A 21,482-nucleotide genomic window follows, 5' to 3' on the forward strand; every position below is an offset into this window, starting at 1 on the left:
AATATTTCAAACGTAATCACTGAATATATAATTAAATTAGGTAAGTAAACCACACCGTGGAAACCACAACAGACGTTAACCAGAACCACGAATATGTGGTTCGGATCCTCAGGGAGGAAGGTTCGAGATTCTGTAACATGCAGCGTAAGGGCAAGAAATCAAAGCTTTCGGAAGAGACATTAGGGCTTATGAAGAAACGACGTGAAAACCCGCCTGTCACTTCGTCAGCTCAGCGGGCTCTAAACCAAGAGATCAACAAGCACGTACGACGCGACCTCCGCTGCTCCAATACTCTTGACATTGAAAGAGCAATTGAGCTGAATCGGGGGTCAAAGGTGTTCGTACAATCTCTTGGAAGAAGCCACTTGACGAAGCTGACCACAACAAGTGGAGAAGTCGTTTCTTTGGTGCCGGCAGTTTTTTCGGAAGTGGAAAATTTCTATGGCCGGTTATACGCATCGCATGCATCTCGACCTGATCCCGGAAATGAGGATTCTAGAGCCACATTAACACGCCATTTCACCGAAGACCTGCCAGAAGTCAGCATTGGCGAAATCGAGATCGCTCTGAGACAGCTCAAAAATGGAAAAGCCCCTGGCAAGGATGGCATTACAACAGAGCTTTTAAAAGCAGGAGGTAAGCCCGTACTGGGGGAGCTCCAGAAGCTTTTTAATGCCGTCCTGTTTGAAGGAACTCCAGAGGCGTGGAGTAGGAGTGTTGTCGTCCTGTTCTTCAAAAAGGGAGACAAAACCCAGTTGAAGAACTATCGACCCATTTCCCTCCTAAGCCACGTATATAAGCTGTTCTCAAGAGTGATCACGAACCGTCTTGCGCAAAGACTCGACGAATTCCAACCACCGGAGCAGGCTGGGTTTCGGAGCGGATACGGCACCATAGACCACATCCACACAGTGCGGCAGATTATACAGAAGACCGAAGAGTATAATCAGCCCCTGTGTCTAGCATTTGTGGACTATGAGAAGGCCTTTGACTCGGTTGAAATCTGGTCTGTTCTGGAGTCCCTGCAGCGTTGTCAAGTAGATTGGCGATACATCCAAGTGATGAGATGTCTCTACGAAGCCGCTACAATGTCCGTCCAAGTACAGAATCAGCAAACAAGGCCCATACCGTTGCATCGAGGAGTGAGACAAGGGGATGTTATTTCCCCGAAACTGTTCACTAATGCCATGGAGGATATGTTCAAGACGCTGAACTGGAAAGGACGCGGCATCAACATCAATGGCGAACACATCTCTCACTTGAGATTTGCTGACGATATCGTCATCATGGCGGAAACGCTGCAGGACCTACAACAGATGCTGAACGACCTGGCTGAATCTTCTCTACGCATCGGCCTACGGATGAACTTGGACAAAACCAAGGTCATGTTCAATGAACATGTTCTACCGGAACCGATTGCGATACACGGCGCCGTTCTCGAAGTTGTTCGGAAATATGTATACCTCGGGCAGACATTGCAGTTAGGTAGAAACAACTTTGAGGACGAGGTGAATAGGAGAATTCAGTTGGGTTGGGCTGCATTTGGGAAGCTACGTCGAGTCCTAACATCGTCGATCCCACAGTGCCTAAAGACAAAAGTCTTCAATCAGTGCGTCCTACCTGTCATGACTTACGGAGCCGAAACGTGGACACTGACGGTACGGCTGGTCCACAAGTTTAAAGTCGCTCAGCGGGCTATGGAAAGAGCTATGCTCGGCGTTTCTCTGAGGGATCGCATCAGAAATGAGGTAATCCGTCATAGAACCAAGGTCATCGACATAGCCTACCGAATCAGCAAGCTGAAGTGGCAGTGGGCTGGCCATATTAGCCGAAGAACCGATAACCGTTGGGGTAAACGAGTTCTAGAGTGGAGACCACGCCTCGGCAAACGTAGTGTAGGACGTCCTCAGGCACGGTGGAGTGATGACTTGCGCAAGACGGCTGGCAGGAGCTGGATGCGAGAAGCCGAAAATAGATCTCAGTGGCGTGCACTTGGAGAGGCCTATGTCCAGCAGTGGACTGCGATAGGCTGATGATGAGGTAGGTAATACTTTATTATTCATATTTTCGAACTACAAAATTAAAATAAATCGAACTGATCATTAAAAGTACTCACCATCCTGTCTCATTTCCAAACTGATCTCTTTCCAACACTTATCTGTAACATTTTTGCTGCCGTGGAACTTATGAGTTATGTCCCATAAACATTGTTTATCAAACACTAAGGCTATCAAAACTTCGTTATCCAAATCCATTTTTAATATTATTTAACACACCCTACACCAGTAAATGCTTAAACACGTATGGCACGGTCCAGGTAGTCGGCACCGACAAGTAACCTGTTTCTTTATAAGTGAGTGAATAGGATTATATTGAAATATTATACCTGCGCTGATCGGTACCTACCGGGTAGGTACCGATCGGGTAAGTCTTACCCGTACAGATTTGTCTGTACCGGAAACCTGTTTCTTTATGTAAGCACCCTTAGGCCGCGTTTCCACTGACACGGAACTGGGCGGAGGAGCTGAGCGGTGCACAAATTGACCAATGCTTGAAATCTCCGCTCCGCTTCAATGGAAACAGTACGAGCGGGGTGGAGCAGAGCTGAGCGAATATTCATACATCGAGGCGGTGCAGTGCGGAGGACAGCGAGCATTGGGGTGCAGAGCGGAGGACAGCGAGGCGGTACGGAGTGGTGCGGAGCGGGGCGGTGCGTGACTCGCGTCTCGGCGGAGTTGTCTTCGTTACGTCACTAGGTGCATACGTAAAATCATAAAGTAAATAACCACTAGAGAGCGCACTCGCCAATTTCTTCTAAGAACACGACTCACCACGGTGGGCCGGGGGACGCGGCATAATCCGCGGCTACTATTGGTCAATTCAAGGTCGAGTTGCACGAGTACGCCCAGCAAGGGATGGCTCTCTTTCAATTTAAAAATATCGATAAAATGTATTTCATCGTAATAATAAATACTCATAGCCCGGTCAAAATAGACATAAAAGTAGTGGTCAAATAACAAAAATTCCCACAAAGCTGATTTTTGGTGGAGAGCTAGATTTGATCATTATAAATAAAATACTAAAAGTCCCCATCGATCCCATGTGTGCGTCAAAAGTTATTCGAGGTCAAATGTCAAAATTTTAGGTTTTTTGTATTTTTTTTCGAAAACGGTAAGTTTTATCAAAAAAATACATCAGACCAAAGTTGTAGATCTTTAAATTTTCTACAAAAATGGCATTAACAGTTTTCTCCTAAATCTTACCATTCCTGAGATATCGCGATTCAAAGAGTCACACTACACATGATATGCACATATAAGCCACGTACATACGACGGCTGCCTTTAAATTGTGTCGTTTGAAATAAGTATAGACAATCTGATAGGTTAATACCATTTATTGTTTTTCAAAGAATTCTCCGCGATATTTAATGCACTTTTGCATACATTAAACCCAGTTCTTGAAATATTTATTCCATTCAGAAGTGGGGGTAGTCAAATTGGCCGATTTGTATGAGTCAACAGCTTTTTCAGGTGTGCTTGAAACGTTTACCACGAAGACTTTACTTAATTTTGGGGAATGTAAAACAATCGTGTAATGCCCACGGATCTATGTCACGGTATGTTACATGTTGGTCTGCGACAATTAACTGCCGCATAGCCTCGATATTATCTTGGGTCATATCGGGTTTTGAATTACCTTCACGTGACTGGTCGCTAAGGCTAGATTGCCCACTTTTAAATCCTAAATATCAGCGTACTGCAGTCCTAAGGCATGGTTCTGCATCACTAAACACAGAACAAAATTTTTTAAACAGCTGAAGTCGCGACAATCCTCTTTTAAAGTTGTTGAAAATTATCGCACGCTAATTATCCTTCGACATTTCCATTTTTATCCAGAAGACTGGGGTTGGAAATTGATACATTATGTATCTGGACCCTATTAAAACTTTACTCCCACCTGCTCCAGAAAAACTCCTGACATTATTTTTTGCAATTGCAAAAATGATTGTAGTATCAAATCATCCTCCGAGCCCTTTTCCCAACTATGTTGGGGTCGGCTTCCAGTTTAACCGGATGTAGCTAAGTACCAGTCCTTTACAAGCCCTTATTATTCCTTATCTGACCCCCTTAACCCAGTTACCCGGGCAACCCAATACCCCTTGGTTAGACTGGTGTCAGACTTACTGGCTTCTGACTACCCATAACGACTGCCAAGGATGTTCAATGACAGCCAGAACCTATAGTTTAACGTGCCATCAGAAACACAGTCATTGGTGTCCAAGATATGTTTAGAAAGTACATACAAACTTAGAAAAGTTGCATTGGTACTTGTCTGACCTGGAATCGGACCCACTCATACTTGAGAGGTTGGTTCTTTACCCACTAGGCCACCACGAGTTTTTGTATGAATCTGATAAATCTAAAACAATCACAATAATAGTTAACCCAATAGTTAATATCAATAATAACATCATATTAGAACTTGACGGCAATTATTCCCTTAAACTATCCTAAAATTGTCATGACAGTTAGTAGAGTAGGCCTACAGGGGAAACCACGATAAAAAAACGCGCCGAGTACACTTCCTCACAGGTGGCGTGGAAATGTGTGCATGTCATGTATGGAATATACTTTGAAGCGCCATATCTCAGGAATAGTAACATTTAGGAGAAAACTGTTAATGACATTTTTGCAGAAAATTTTATAATCTACAATTTTGGTCTGATGTATTTTTTTGATAAAACTTACCGTTTTCGAAAAAAACACAAAAAAAAAAACAAAAATATTGACATTTGACCTCGAATAACTTTTGACGCCCACATGGGATCGATGGGGACTTTTAGTATTTTATTGTAACAGTCATTCATAGTTTATTTATTCACAATATATTTACATTAATTGAAAATAAAATAAAATAAACTTATATATATATATACAACTTAAAACTAATACAGTGCATCAAAAAATTGCTCCTCATCGCTGTCACTGGGTAATGTACCCAAAAGACTGGCAGCATTGCCACGTTGGATGGCAATGCTCAACCTCTGTGCGAAATAAAAGCCAGCCTTTGGGTCCCGGGAAGTGTCAACCAGGCGCTGGGAAATATCCCTGGCAAGAAGGTGCGCCCTCGGACCCCACGGCCCCAGAGTTTCAACCCCAAACGGCTCAAACATGTAATTGCCTATAAGGTTACTATATTTGCGCCGCTTGAGGTTCTCTGCTTGTGCAGCGGCGGAGCCAGCGCAACATGCAGTTCCGGGAAGGTGAGATGGCGCAAGAGTGTCGACGCATGTCGCGTCCCACACTAAAGTCCTACCCACCTTCCACGGAAATAGCGACATGCCGTCTGGTCTCTTGCCATCGTCGCGTGCCAAGCCATTTGGTTCGAGTACGGCTGGCACGCCGACGGCAACAAGAGCGCGACGGATCACGTCGTTTATGTTGGCATGTCGTGGTATGCGGCCGGCACTCCGGCTGCACGACAGGCCGTGGTGACCGAGGCTGTTGACAGCTTCCCCGCAGTGGCAGCGATGAGGAGAGCAGCATGGAGCACCTAGTCGGAGGCAAACGACGAGTCTGAAGGTGGTGTCATCAAACATGGTGCCTGTGTTTGAGGACGGAAGTGCAAGAAGCCATAGACCCGACTCCCATTCACCCACAGCCAGTAGGCGCGCTCGCTCTGCAGAAGTAATTGACGTATCGATTAAACTTTTCCGTATTACTCTGCAGAGCGGCTCATCCCACTGTCTCTGGGAGGACAGGTTGGCGGGTAAGTCGGTGTTCGGGCATGCGACTTTCCAAGCATTTAAAGCCTCAGTCAGGCTTGGCACCTCAAAATTGGCCAGTGTGGTGGGTAATATTTTCCTGATCAATTTCTCAGTGCCATGGACCGAGGAAATAAAGGCTGGTAAACTTACACTGGAAATTTTACGGACGCCAAGTCCTCCCATACGGATGGGAAGAGTCGCTTGAGACCAAGCTCTGTCGTCCAAGGCCACATTTAAAATGGATGATAATGTATGTCGTATAATTTCGTCGATTTTGTCCAAAAGGCTGGTGTGCTTCCATAAATGGGAAGCACGCAAGTTATACGTAAATTTTGGTCCAAAACAGCAGTACCGTATGATGGTGATGGCTGCATGCATATTAATTTTGAGTAGCCTTTCCGAAACATTATTAAAATTTTGAATTTTCTTCTCAATAAAATCCGAAAATGAATCTTCCAGTATAGGCGATCCAAGGAGGCAAAGAGAACTTTGGTCTATCGGTTTAATTTCAGGAGCTATTGAGAGGAAATTTTGAAGAATAGTCTGTCTGTCAGTCGAGTCGGGTATAAAAAGTTCACATTTAGAAAGGTTGAGGTCGAGGCCAATGTCGTGGAATTTATCTTTTAGGAAAACTACAATTTTATTTATAATGGTCAAATCTAGCTCTCCACCAAAAATCAGCTTTGTGGGAATTTTTGTTATTTCAAATGTCTATTTTGACCGGGCTATCAATAAAAATCTTATAAAAATATTTAATAAAAATCAGTCTATTACAAAAAAGAACTATGTACAAGAAAATTATTGATGCACAAAATGTATTAATTTTGTATTCATTTTTGGAATCGCTGAACTAAATAAACGTCGGAATTGTTTTAAATATTTTAAACAGTCGGGGGTGAAGTGCCTTGAGCAAACAACGCTGTACTTTGTTGGAAACCAATTTTCCCTATTGATAGTATCTATCCACTTCTCTTTTATTTCTGGAATCTTCGGAAATCTAAAATGAAAATATATTTTTTTCGATTACATTAAAAGTAACTTGTGGAGGCACCAGGAACAGCCGTCTGTAACGTCGCTATGAACAGTTAATTAACTCATTGGCCAAAATAAAACATTTTTTTATTAATGTAAATGTGCTATAATCGATATCCACTTCATCCTTTAAGGTAACAGCCCAAAGGACAATGCCAAGAATAGGCCCGAATCATATAAAGACCGACAGATTTTCTATAATTATGATCATTCGTATTAAAAAACATTAAGAATTATACAACATAATCAAAATCTGTAGAAGTACACCGTTGAAAAGTAATTTTAAATAGTAATTTAATTTATCAACACATGTCACAACGATTTCACTATTTGAAAGAAATGTTACCAAGACCAAAATAACAATATCGAAACGAAATTGCACTTGCCAATCGATTACAATAACAATATCATTACGAGAAGATGCGCAAGTGAATTTATTACGCAGTAATCCCTATTATAATGAATAATATAATAATAAGTTATGTTTCTGAATATAATCATATTTTTATTGTTAATATATAAAAATCGATTATTGATACCGTTGATACCGTTAATCTAATCATGTCATTATAGCGCTGGCAGCACTGAATAAAACTTTTTGACAGTCACGTCATTGTCAAAAAGCTTTAACACTTCTCCTCCCGCGTTTCCGAGTGACGAAGTATTCCGATTTCCTTTTGAGTTTTGTATTGTTTATTGCTGTGTTTCTGGATTCCGATTTTTCTTCTACCATTTGCGACTACCTTGGCTGTTAAAACTGAACCTGAACCTGTATTACTCGCTGACTCGGCCCGCCCAACTGAACATTTGAACCAGCCGATTTGTTGACCTGGCTTTTCTCACGTGGATATCTGAAGCTGTAATCTATTAACCATGATCCGCTGCATCAATTGTGGTTTAAATATCTTTCGGATGCGTCGATACTCGTTAGAAACTGAGACTGAAGACATTCGGCGATTGATCCAGCAACAAAATGCTATTACCGATGTAAGTTGTGTTTTATTATTTATTGTGAATATTGTAATAGTATAGTCATTGCGATTGCTTCATGTTACAAACAAAATAATATACTCTATCCGGTTAATGGCAATAGCGTCGCCCCCTATCACATGGGACTTAAAACCTAACTAGCGAAACACGATGTTATGTGTAAAATGTAAACATGCCACTGAGCTCATTATAAAAAAACGTATCAACTTAACCCATCCAATAATTTATTTATAGCTCATTATCAGTGGTTTGAAAAATCTAAGTTTCTTTTTTTTATAGATACCGAGGGATAGCGTTGTGTGTCATGCTTGTTGGTTGCTACTACATCAATCAATTGAAGCACCAGGACCACTTACACATACTGTAGGGCATAGGAACGTATGTGTACACTGTGGGAGGTCTTTGTATCGGTCAAGAGCCCATACATTATCAAGCAATACTGAAAGAGAAGTACGCATAAGGGCTGTTGTTGCAGAGAGGATTTTGCCACGCTCAGTATGTATTCATGTTAATATTTTATCAAAATGCTATAAAATGTTAAGCAAATCTTTCATTATCTCTTACTTATGTAAAACATATAGCATATAAGCAGGTAAGGCATATAGCTATTTATTTCATTTAATAATTTATTTTGTATTTTATTGCAGCTACGTACATCTGATCGGATTTGTCACCCTTGTTGGCAGAGGTGTGATAGTTTGGCTGAACATTACACTGAACCATCCACATCATCTGCAGTTCCACCTCTACCATCCACATCATCTGCAGTTCCACCTCTACCATCCACATCTGAAGAATCTATTGCTGATATTCCGGGTACATCATCTGAGCAAGTAACACAACATGTTCAAATTGAATCTTCTCCATCCCTCCCTCAAGAAGTATCAACAATTGTTTTATCTCAGTATGGGAGAGCATCAGACTCGCAGGCCCGCTGTTTTTTTCCTGGTTGTCACCATGCTGAAAGACTTGTAGTGCCATTATCTATAAGAATAAGACTTTTTGTAGATTTTAAATTCTATGTTCCAGCTGACTGTCGCATCTGCAATTATCATTTAAGAGGTAATTTATGGCACCAATTAAATGAAATTGAAGTGAACCATACCTTTACAGAGGCATATATATATGATTTTGTGTCATTATTAAGTAAAGAGACATCAATTGATTTTGAAAATATTGACATGATGGATAATCATTTAGTACATTATTGGTTTGGTATAAGCAAAGAGCAGTTCCGTACATTGTTGGCAGAAGTCACTAGGTTATCTCAAATGCATAGAGGGTCTACTGCTCTAGCTGCATTATTATTGAAATTAAGAAATGGAGACTCTAATGAGCGAATTGCCAGTTTATTCCAAATGCCTCGCAGTACTTTGGAGAATTTAATGTCCAAAGCAAGAGAGTTGCTTCAACAAGATTTTGTGCCAATGCATTTAGGGTTAAGCCATATGACGAGGGCAGAGATTGCTAATAGAAATCTTTTAATCCCTAATGGTCTTTTTGGAGGTATTAATGAGAATGGGGAGAGATTACCAATTGTCATTGTTGATGGTACTTATATATATTGCCAGAAAAGCTCAAATTATAAGTATCAAAAGGATACATACTCTCTACATAAGTATAGGAACCTTGTGAAACCATTTATGTTTGTGTGTTGTGATGGGTATATTTTAGAGGTTCTTGGCCCCTATCCAGCAACTACATCAGATGGTGACATTATGCAAAATGAATTTATAAATGAGTCTCAACCGCTAAGGCAGTATTTTCGACATGGTGATGTTTTTATTCTGGATAGGGGTTTTAGAGATGCAGTATCAGTTCTAGAAAATAGTAACTATAGTGTTCATATGCCACTTTCATTAGAAGAGAATGAAACACAGTTGTCAACGTTAGCAGCAAATAGATCAAGGACAGTAACCATGTGCCGTTGGGTAGTGGAAACAGTAAATGGTATATTTAAAGAACAATTTAAAATATTCCGCCATGAATTTTTTAATAGAGCATCATCTCATTTGATGGTAGATTTTTCTATTGCTGCTGCATTGATAAACCGGTTTCATTGTCGTTATACAGACAGAACTGATGCAGCACAGATTCTAGAAATAATTAATCAAAAAATGTACCAAAATAATGTTTTAGCTGATTTTATAAATAATAATAATTACAATAGAAGGAGAGCACATTTCACAAACATAAATGTTGATTCACAAAATATAAGTAACTTCCCTCAACTCACACAGGAAGACTTGATATTAATTGCTTGTGGTACTTATCAGATAAAACAAGCACGGTCTTATTATGGCGAACATATTCGATACAATGGTTCCTATACTATTGAAGTGTGTAGAGAGGCTCATCTTAGCAACCTGCGGGATGAATTGTCACTCTCCCAAAATCACTGGCTTCTCAGAGGCAAAATTCAAAGCAGACATATAAGTCGAAAAATATATTATGTTTATATCATAATTAACAATAATGTAAGTGGGAGAGAGGCAGTTGAACACTACTGTTGTAATTGCATAGTTGGACGAAGAACCGTAGGTTGCTGTGCCCATACAATGACAATATTATGGTACCTTGGCTGGGCAAGGCATGAAACAAATATAACCCCTCCAGCCCAGTTTTTAGACGATTTATTAATTAAGTATGACGATATACTATTTGATGAATAATAAATTGTTAAAAAGTATGACATGTGGTTTTTTTTCGATACATTTTAAAATAATGTAGTTAGGTATTGTTGTGTTTTGTGTGTGTTTTTACTATAAAAGACCTGTAGGTATGCAAAGATGATTTGACAAGTCATTAATTTAATTAATCATTTACTATTTAAAATCAGAAGTATTAAGTAAGTGGTCGACTTTAAAGAACTATAACTTTTTTTGGTGTACTTCTAATAAAAAACGAATTATACTATTAAATTCTATGATTTCTTTCCTTTTTTATGACATATAATTCATCTTTGTCGGTTTTGGCCGAGTCTTGTAGGGAATCTTGGCATTCTCCTCGATAGGAGTACAAAGGGCAAGAAAGAGATGGACGTATTAGAATTTCTTAATGAAAGAAAGGGACTATCCCAAAAGACATCAACGAGCGTGAGCGCGGTTCACCAACCACCAATTTAAATAGACCCCTGTGGTATTTTCGTAATATAATCAAATGAAAGCCAAATTTTAGTATTGATATTTACCGATGAAAACTAATGCCAGCATTTTTGTAACTAGATGTCCTGGATTGTTTCTCGCACCATTTCACCGCGCATGTGGGCATCTTTAAACTTTTTTACTTAAAAAAATCCACAATAATTTAGCATGTACGCAGGTCATAGACTTGGTCACAACTAAATAGGATCGTAGCCTTAAGGCCCCAGTACACGTTGGCCCAAGTGCGGCCAATACACGCCATCACCAATGTGTACACGGGGTATTGGTGCAGGTTGGCGGACATTTGTCAAGGTTGGCGCGCATTCGGCGAGTTGTCGGTTTTTTGGGCACACATCAAAGGAATCTTGGCCCAGCTTGGCGTGTGGTGTTTACACATTCGGCCAATGTTTAGTTCGTCACCGACCGCTGAGGATAGTACACTTTTGTGTTGCGTGTAAAAATAAACATAATAATAAACATAGTAGTAAATATAGTACTGTAGTATAATATAAATATATATAGTAGTGTAGTATAGTATAAATATTATATTTTTAGCAATCAGAAGCGGATTTAATAAAAAAAAGTACAACTTTATAACCTAAAAACTAATATTACAATTCCTTAAACTAATTGTTAAAATAAATCACAATTTACAACAATAAATATGAATCACGCACTAACTCTTAACAAAATAACAATCTCTCTATAGGTAAATAACCTCAAAATACGTCTTACACGCACAGCGGACGATGAACGAATGGGCGAGGCACTTTTTTAACCGACTTCCCAAAAAGGAGGAGGTTATCAATTCGGCCGGTATGTTTTTTTTTTTTTTTTCTATGTATGTACATCGATTACTCCGAGGTTTATAGACCGATTTACGTGATTCTTTTTAGGGTTCCGTAGCCAAAATGGCAAAAACGGAACCCTTATAGTTTCGTCATGTCCGTCTGTCCGTCTGTCCGTCTGTCCGTCTGTCACAGCCGATTTACTCGGAAACTATAAGTACTACAGTGATGAAATTTGATGGGAATATGTGTTGTATGAACCGCTACAAAAATATGACACTAAATAGTAAAAAAAAGAATTGGGGGTGGGGCCCCCCATACATGTAACTGAGGGATGAAATTTTTTTTTTCGATGTACATACCCGTGTGGGGTATCAATGGAAAGGTCTTTTAAAATGATATAAAGTTTTCTAAAAATCATTTTTCTTAAAGTGAACGGTTTTTGAGATATCAGCTCTCAAAGTCGTAAAAAGTATGTCCCCCCCCCCTCTATTTTTATAACTACGGGGTATAAAATTCTAAAAAAAATAGAGGTGATGCATGCTAATTAACTCTTTCAACGATTTTTGGTTTGATCAAAGTATCTCTTATAGTTTTTGAGATAGGTTGATTTAACTGTAATTTACGGAACCCTTCGTGCACGAGTCCGACTCGCACTTGGCCGGTTTTTTTTTGTTCGACTCGGAATAGCTGCCAGTTGGTCCCATAGTCAGTCATCAGGTCAGGATCTGATGATGGAAACCCTGAGAAATCGAGGGCAACCTTCGAAAGTTGTAGGCATACATAGGGTAAAAACTTGACACTCAGGTGTACGCCTAAAAGCACTATTCAACTGTGAAGATTTGGAGCTGATCTGATGATGGAAACCAGAGAGGGTCGAGGGAACTCGACAACTGAATATGTAAACTACCTCGTGTTTGGGCTTAAATTATTTGTATTGACAAGAGCTTTGCAACAGTGAATGTTTGGAGCTGACCTGATGATGGAGACCAGAGAAAGTAAGTCGAGGGAACTCGACAACTGAATATGTAAAATACCTCGTATTTGGACTTATATTCTTTGTATTGATGAGAACTTCTCACTTGTATGGATAGTGACAACTATTCGTATCACTGAAAAGCTTTAAATAAAAAACTTTTTTACAAAAAAATTAAACCGACTTCCCAAAACACTAAAAAGCAAAAAAAAAAACTATTTTTAGGTGCATCGGCCTAGAAGTCGGTGGCAAAATTAACTTAGTAACATCCATTAGACACCGACTTCTAGGCCGATGCACCTAAAAATAGTTTTTTTTTTGCTTTTTAGTGTTTTGGGAAGCCGGTTTAATTTTTTTGTAAAAAAGTTTTTTTTTTTTTTTTGGTATGGCATCTCGCAGTTCAGCCTAGGAGGCCGTGTACTGCTTTTTTAACCGGACTTTTGGGCGAGGCACCGGTACTCGGCTGCTTATATAGCAACTTATCGTCCTACCCTCCTCCTAACTTATCAAATATCTAATAATATAGTAGTGTACAAATAAATAGCCGCGGCCTTAATTACTTCGACGTCCATCGCAAGTGGTTTGCCAGGCAGCAATGAGCCATGCGCCAATGTGTAAACATCATTTGATCGTGGCCTACATTTGTGCATTGCAACGCTTGGCCCAACACAGGCCAATGTGTACTGGGGGCTTTATAAGAGCTAAATCTTTAATGTTTGGCGAGCGTCGGGGCACTGTATGCGCAGTCAAGTGGTTTTATAGTCTTTGCGTTAAATGGATGAATGCTCCACTCCGCCCTGCTCCGCTCTTCATCGCTCCTCTCCGCCCCTTTCCGCCCAGTTCCGCTTCATTGGAAACACTGACCACTTTTCACCGCTCTTCTCCGCTCCTCCCCGCCCAGGTCAGTAGAAATGCGGCCTTAAGGCTCGTTTACACAGTGCGAGCTGCTGCCTTGCCAGTAGACAGCTACTCGGTTTGTCTACTCGTACGCCAATAGCTCGGCTTGCCTTTGCTGTCTACACGACACCTAGCTACTGCCCAGTACGAGTCGTGTCGCGATGTCGAGTGAACATGTTTCATAAATGAAATATTATTGTCAGAAGACCATCTATCCTCAGCGATTTCGAACTCGATTTAGTACACAGGCGTAGCACACAAAAAAACACGGGTTTCACTCACAACTGTCCTGCTGGTACTGGCGAGCTACTGCCGAACGCGTCCAAACGATGCGAGCGACGCACGAGTCGCTGTCATGTGCGAGTTGCTGCCGGGCGAGCAGGCGAGTGAAAACAAAAAATGTTGAAGTAACTCGGATGCGAGCTACTGTCCAACTCGCACTTGCGAGTTACTCGTAAGTGACGTCCAAACAGTGCGAGTTATTGCAGTGCAGCTACTCGGCAGGCTGACTCGCACGCTAACTCGTACTGTGTAAACCAGCCATTAGTATCCACCCCTCCACACCACTCGAACATTCTCACATTCTCATGCTACGTTCACACGCGCGCCGCGCAGCCCGGCGGGCTGCCTGGCGGGCTGCGCGGCGTGCAGCCCGTCGCGGGCAGGCGGACATTCAAGCTGTTCACACGCGCGCCGTCGTGTCAGTCAGTGCAAGAATGGCGAGCAGCGAGGATCTCGGTGTTGTTGCTGTCATAGCCTTTGGCTTAACTTATTTTTATTGGAAAAAGAATCAAAATGATTAACGACGTTAACAATTCCGCCATGTTGTAATCTCCGATCGTAGCGACTTTCTTAGAACGTTTAATCGTCACGAAAGCGCAGGAGAGACTGACTGCCCGCGCGCGTGTAAACAGTCGCCGGGCGCCCGCACATTCATCCTTTGAACTTTGCCAAAAAACCGACACTCGCCCGGTTCGCGGCATTCACGGGCACGGGCGCGTTCACGGGCTCGGGCGTACCGTTTAGACGCTCGTGAACGTGACTGTGCCCGTTGAATGTCGATTTGAACGCGCGCGTGTGAACGTACCATCAGACGAAGTTCTCGACAGCTTGACACTTTGACAGCCATGACAGAAGACGATAATAATTGGCGGCAGTCAAAGCATAGTCAAAGTCAAAGGTTAACTGACATCTGTGATAGTGATAAGTTTATCAACAAAACGTGCAGATTTATCTTCTGACCATATTTTTCTACTCATTAGTTCGTAAGTGTATATTATTGTTAATTTGATTATTGTTTCATGGATAAATTCATAACTGTAATTTACAAACTGTAACATGGCTACAACATCGAAAAGTACAATGAAAGATTGTTACGTCGGTTGTTTAACACAACAAATTGAAGAATTTGAATTGCTTAAGTCCATGTATCCTAATCAAGGAGAAATTGTGTGCAGTGATAAAGATATCATAAAGGACATTAGAGAATTTTTGGATAACAAAACAGAGTACATTCCTTCACATTTAGACTTCAAATTAAACCTTTTCATAGATGGATTAAAGTTGGAGGTTTTTATTAATTTGCCTAGCTCGTATCCAAAGGAGGAGCCAGATATATATGTTAGATGTAACAAGATGAATCGACAAAATGAATCAAGTTTAAATTCAGAGCTTATGAACTACATAAAAGAAAACCATATAGGAGAAGTGTGCCTATACACTGCAATTTCATGGTTGCAGGAAAATGTTGACAAATTTTCAATCATAACACAAGAAAGTCCAGCAGACACAAACAATGTATCCAATGAAACTAAGAATGAGTTTGTAAGGTTTTGGATATACTCTCATCACATTTACAACAAAAGAAAACGAGAAGAAATTGTTAAAAAAGCTAGAGAATTGAAATTGACTGGGTTCTCTTTGCCTGGTAAACCTGGCATAATCTGTATTGAAGGTCATCATGATGATTGTAAAGAATGGTGGAAAGATATTAAATCAATGACTTGGAAGAAAATTATGATTAGAAAAACAGAGATATTTGAACCTTGTGAAGAAAGGTCATATAGGAAGTTTTCTAATTTTGAAGAACTTTGTTTGAAAAATCCAGTACATAATAAACATTCCAACATGAGTGAACTTTCAAAGTTAATGAATGATCTGGGGTTAAATCAAGTTTTTAATGAGCTTTTTGGATTATGCAATGATGAATAATTACATATGTACTTGCATACAATAATTTCTCTAATGTGTTCTGACCAAGTAGGCCATAAAGTTTTACGCTGTTATGAATTATTATTATTTGATTCTATATTTTATATATGCTAAAATATATTATTTTTTATAACTAACTTGTTATTTTATTATAAAAATATCTTACTGTAAGACAACAAAACCCTTATGGTTCATTTTCTTATTTTTTTCTTATAAGTACATAAAGATAATTAGGTACATATGTAGTTGCATTTATCACCCGGTTTCCAATCTGAAAAGTTGGTCTCTCAATATCTGTTTCCACATGTGCTTAAGCTTAGCCTTTTCCCTGCTACATTGTTGCAGACAAGAATTTTATATTTTGGTCCCTACTTCTAGGGCTTAGATTCCAATCTAACCAGATGTGGGTGAAAACTTAGTTTATGGATGCAGTGACTGCCTATCTGGGGCTCATTCTTCCGCGTGGTGTTGGCTAGCGGGTTTGCGCACACTCGGGCTCGCAAAACCGACGCACGTACGATACCACAAGTATGAGCTTAGCCATAGCGAGTAGGCACGAGCCTTTATCAATAACATCGAATCGGGGCCCAGACTTAGAAAATCCAGATACCTCTTTCGTATACATCAATTTTTAATATTTAGTTTATAAAACATTTCTGAGATCGAAATAATTTATTTTGAAATGATGAGATATCGTAAAACATTATAAACATAAAAACGAAAATCTTTCCAATGCCAGAGGGCTCATCACTAGGTTGCTTTCTGTCAAGTGTCAAGTCAAGACAAATCAACAAATGTCAACAAATAGCTAAATGACGTCCGATTCCGATCCGATTTTTGCTGGCATGGCAATCGAATGTTTACCATTAAATGTAAGAAATATTAACTCCCGGAACTCCAGCATTTATAAACAAATGGACTCGCATCTATGTACCACTTCGTATTAAGACAACGTTGCAGTTTTGGCGGATTTCATGTGAATTTTGTGGAATTTAGACTGCCGGCTTGTTTACAATGATTTCTCAGATAGTTGTGATTGTTACGACTGTTAAATTGCTATTTATTCCACTCTAGTAAGTAAATTTTTCATCTATTAAATGTTTACTCAGTAATGTGACTATGATGAGCATGTGATAATTGTATCACAGTGTTATTGAGTTATAATCATTCTTTATCAGTTTCTATATCTAAGAACTTGCCTTTGTGAAATAATAATTATACTTTTCTTAGTCTTATTTATGAAAGCATCTGTTTTGTTTTCTCTTTCAGTCATTCTACAGACTTTGAAGTGCACAGAAATTGGCTGGCAATAACACACAACCTAACTTTAGACAAGTGGTACTATGATGAGACTTCAGAATGGACACTGGATTACCCGCCATTCTTTGCATGGCTGGAATTTGTTTTATCATTCATAGCTAAATATTTTGATCCGCAAATGTTATACTTAACTAATTTAAATTATAAATCTGATATGACTATTCTGTTTCAAAGATTATCAGTTATTGTACTGGATTTTGTTTATATCTATAGTGTAAAAAGGTTGGTATTGTATGAACCACAGATAAGTCCAATGCCTAAATGTGATTTTTTAAATAATTATAAGATTATTTCTGCGTATGTTGCAGGTTGTCAGGTTTTATTGGTGATGGCAAACTTCTAGTTTTCATATTACTGATGACTTGTCCTGGTTTGCTGATGGTAGACCACATACACTTCCAATATAACGGGTTGCTGTTTGGGATACTCCTTTATTCCACTTCACATATCATAGAAGTTAGAAGTAGTTTTTATTTATTTTGAATAGTTATTTATTTTCTCAGTTAAGTCACAGTTGTAGAATTAAAGTTGAACTATTTGCAGAATGGGCCAATATTAATTTCAAAAGTGAGACAAATAAATATAATATTATAATCCTGTCATTAGCATTGAAAAAATAGTGTAACATCTATAGACTATGCAATGATTATAATAATGAATTAACTTTTTCTGTTTCAGAATAATTATCTAACAGCAGCATTTTGGTTTGCAGTGCTATTAAATATGAAGCACATATTTTTGTACATAGCTCCTGTTTACATTGTGTACTTATTCAGGGCATATTGCTTTACAATATCTTCAGTGGACGGCGTCCATACTCCATGGTACTCATTCTCCCTGATGAACCTATTCAAACTGGCATTTACAGTTATTTCTGTATTTGGACTTTCTTTTGGACCTTTTCTAAATCATCTTCCTCAGGTATGCATAAGGATAAAAATTGAATTGATGTTTTCATTTAATTCTTTTTTTATTTTTTTTTATGAGTTGTTATGTGTAATTGTTGCAGATCTTATCAAGATTGTTCCCATTTAAAAGAGGATTATGTCACGCTTACTGGGCACCTAACTTTTGGGCATTATACAGTTTTACCGATAAAGTTTTGGCGAATATAGGTGAGTTATTAAAACTAGATTCTGAGGTCTATTAATTCCTAAAAGCATTATATGTATAAGTTAGAATGTATTTTCTGCCATTATATGTGTCATTTCATGACAAAAGGTACCTTATGGCCTTTGGCGCTTAAGTTTGGAGATACAAATTCTGCAATCTTGCTTAGACTAAAAAAACATAATATCGTAAGTGCCAACACCCATAAGGTACCTTTTACTGCGAACTGACACATATGTAAAATATTTTGTTTTGCAGTGACTAAAGCGGGACTATACAGAATACCAAAAACAGAGGCATCAATGACTGGAGGTCTTGTTCAGCAGTATGATCATGCAGTATTGCCATCAATCACTCCAACTATGACAATTGTGCTGACTGTGGTCGCAATGTTGCCAGCACTTGTCAAACTGTGGCATTTGTGTGCTGACAGGAGATATAGGGTGTTAAGTTTTGTAAGGTATGGGGCAAAATGTTGTTAAAGATGCATTTTGCACCTTTTACATGATTGAGCAAATAATTTTAGAAACAGGAATCAATTATTTTTTTCTGGCTTTAGAAAGAATTGCCATGAAGACCATTAAATAAAACTTGGATGATTCTTTCATTTTCACATACAACATAAACACCAGTTTTTCTTAAAACAACTGTTTATTTTTACTTTGGTATTTTCTGTAAAAAATTATAAGGAACCAGAGATGTTGTCAGTGAAGTTGGGTCTTTAAGTCTAAAAAGTAAAGCTAAAGCCCGATGGCCATAAATATGCATTCTACAGGCATTCAACATGCAGTTAGCACGCTCGATTCATAAAATGGCGTATGTAAATGATATTTCTGTGTAAACAGGTGCATGGTGATTTGCGCGGCGTGTTCGTTTTTGTTTGGCTGGCACGTTCATGAAAAGGCCATTCTGATGATATTGATACCATTGAGGTTAGTACACATAAAAAACTTTTATATCCTTTTGCAAATAGATTTTATGTCCGTTAACAGTAGATTCGTGGAGACTGGTAAAAAGTTATTGCGTATTTAATTATTTATTTAGCACGACATAAAATAAATGTTAATTAATTTTATAAAATAAATGTCGTTGTTTTTCAGCTTCCTGTCAGTGTTGGGCGACGTGGATGGAAGGCAATTCTTAATTCTAACAACAGTCGGGAACTACTCACTGTTCCCACTGCTCTACCCAAAGAATTTATTTTCTATTAAGTTTTTTATATTATTAACTCATGTAGCTTTAGCTTTTGTTAACATTCGTACTTTATACGAACCCGCGAAGGTCAAGGGCGGCAGAAGAATCAGGGTACTCCGCTTGCCCATGTTGAAGCAATTAGAGTCTTTATATCTTTATGGTCTTATAGTTCTATGTGTCTATGACAATGCAATCCACAGTCTGTGGGGCCTTGACAAAACATTACCATTTCTACCGTTGATGATAACTTCTGTCTATTGCGCATTCGGAGTCATATATGTGTGGCTTCGGTACTATTATTATTTCTTAACATTCAATGTCAGTCAAGTTCCTACATTGTGCACAGTTAACTTAGCAGAGAAGTATAAGAAGACAACATAGATTATGAGGTATTAATCGAACAAGTTGGGAGCGTAATGTTTTGGCTGAATAACCTGTGATGTTATAAATCTACACTCGCGAGCAAAAAAATGGAATCACCCCCTTGCGCTATACAAATACAACGATTGCCAATGATACAATATTTACAGTTAAATGTTTATAGTCTCGTTTGAAGGCCTATACTTTTAGCTTTAAATTAAGGTTAGAATGGGAGGGAATACCGCAAGAAAAAATTAAAAGGGTTAGAGGAGGAAATACGAAATACTGAAGCAATAACCTATGCTAGATTTTGTTTGAAATGTTCAATTTTTCAGCTAAGCTCAATTTTATTTTCTCTTTTTTAAATAAAGATGATTAGCTCCTGAAATACGGAAATGATTTGTTTGTTTCTACCCTTAATTTAAAGCTAAAAGTACCTATAGGCTTTCAAACGAGACCATAAAAATTTAAGAGGACGAATTGAAAATTTTGGCGCCAAGGATCTCAATTTTTCTCAGTAAATACAAAACGGATCAAAGTACAACTTGGTTACCTGAAAGTTCATGATATAAACCTTATTTTGTTAGATTTCAAAACATGATTAGGTAACTTTTATAACAGATAAAAATATATCAAACATACCTCTTTTTAAAAAGAGATTCACATATTATGGGCAAACGGGACCGATTTAAGCCTCTTAACTTTTTTAATAGTTGAGTATATAAATACTCTTTAAAATGGTGGAAGGAATTTTTATCAAATTATCATTTCTAAATAATAAAATTACAAAACCATTTTGTCGCTTACGACTTTTAGTTATAAGCTAGCGCGCGTATTGTAATCCTCGCCCCGCTCAGACGCCCCGTCCCCTTTTGGCGCCTTAGATGCGCGTGCCGGTTATGGAATTATTGTTTACCAATTCGTCGCCTTAACTGTAAATATTGTATCACTAGCTTCCGCCAGCGGCTTCGCCCGCGTGGTGTGTAGAAAAAAAGTAGCTTATGTGTTAATCCAGGGTATCACCTATCTACATACCAAATTTCAATCAAATCGGTCCAGCCGTTTTTGCGTGATTTAATAACAAACATACATCCATACATTCTCACAAACTTTCACATTTATATTATAAGTAGGATATAAGTAGGATTGGAAATCGTTGTAATTGTATAGGTAGCACAAGGGGGCGATTCCATTTTTTTGCTCGGGTATATCGTTATGGATTATAAAAAAGTTATCTGCCATAATAATACGGTCCATGTTATCATTCAAAAAGTAGCCGATAGATGTTTTAGACAAACTAAATAGTATCTACGTATCTTTTAATGAGCCTTCGCTACAGTTAAGCTGCGTAGATACTATTTTTCATACGTTATAAGAAAGTTTATCGAGTCGCGTAATAAGTTCCTTACTTCTGTAAGAACATAGAACTGATGTTTTTTAAAATTAGTTTTAAGCTGAGTCAAATATTGCTTGTAAATGAATTGAGCCTTATGCATGTAAATATTGCTATATCTACGTATGAAACAAAGATGCATAATAAACGTTTTATATTAAATTAGCTCTTTCTTTCAAAGGAACGTCTTTTGGAACTCCAAGCATCATTATCATCTCAACAACTGCCTAGCCTTTTAATTAAATTAATATTCCAACAACTTTGATATCAGTGCTAACCGCTGCAACAAAAGGCTTGTC

The 21,482-nt window shown here is 38.7% G+C and overlaps 3 protein-coding genes across 3 annotated transcripts; all 3 read left to right on the plus strand.

Moving 5' to 3' along the window:
* Positions 1–7,399: 7,399 nt before the first annotated feature.
* On the plus strand, positions 7,400–10,480 carry LOC124632808. The gene is made up of 3 exons (XM_047167777.1): positions 7,400–7,788; positions 8,071–8,286; positions 8,439–10,480. Exons 1-3 carry the CDS (start codon positions 7,675–7,677, stop codon positions 10,461–10,463), a joined length of 2,355 nt encoding a protein of 784 aa, XP_047023733.1. The 5' UTR covers positions 7,400–7,674; the 3' UTR covers positions 10,464–10,480.
* Positions 10,481–14,706: 4,226 nt separating this feature from the next.
* On the plus strand, positions 14,707–15,943 carry LOC124632771 (RWD domain-containing protein 2B). Its single transcript, XM_047167732.1, has one exon. The coding sequence runs from the start codon at positions 14,934–14,936 to the stop codon at positions 15,804–15,806; it is 873 nt and encodes a 290-aa protein (XP_047023688.1). The 5' UTR covers positions 14,707–14,933; the 3' UTR covers positions 15,807–15,943.
* Positions 15,944–16,600: 657 nt separating this feature from the next.
* LOC124632707 (probable dolichyl pyrophosphate Glc1Man9GlcNAc2 alpha-1,3-glucosyltransferase) lies at positions 16,601–19,820 on the plus strand. The gene is made up of 8 exons (XM_047167655.1): positions 16,601–16,879; positions 17,076–17,348; positions 17,435–17,582; positions 17,805–18,047; positions 18,136–18,241; positions 18,495–18,696; positions 19,082–19,168; positions 19,337–19,820. The coding sequence occupies exons 1-8, from the start codon at positions 16,821–16,823 to the stop codon at positions 19,809–19,811; spliced, it is 1,593 nt and encodes a 530-aa protein (XP_047023611.1). The 5' UTR covers positions 16,601–16,820; the 3' UTR covers positions 19,812–19,820.
* The last annotated feature ends 1,662 nt before the right edge of the window (positions 19,821–21,482 follow it).

This window comes from Helicoverpa zea, chromosome 8, assembly GCF_022581195.2.
Source record: "Helicoverpa zea isolate HzStark_Cry1AcR chromosome 8, ilHelZeax1.1, whole genome shotgun sequence".
NCBI lineage: Eukaryota > Metazoa > Arthropoda > Insecta > Lepidoptera > Noctuidae > Helicoverpa > Helicoverpa zea.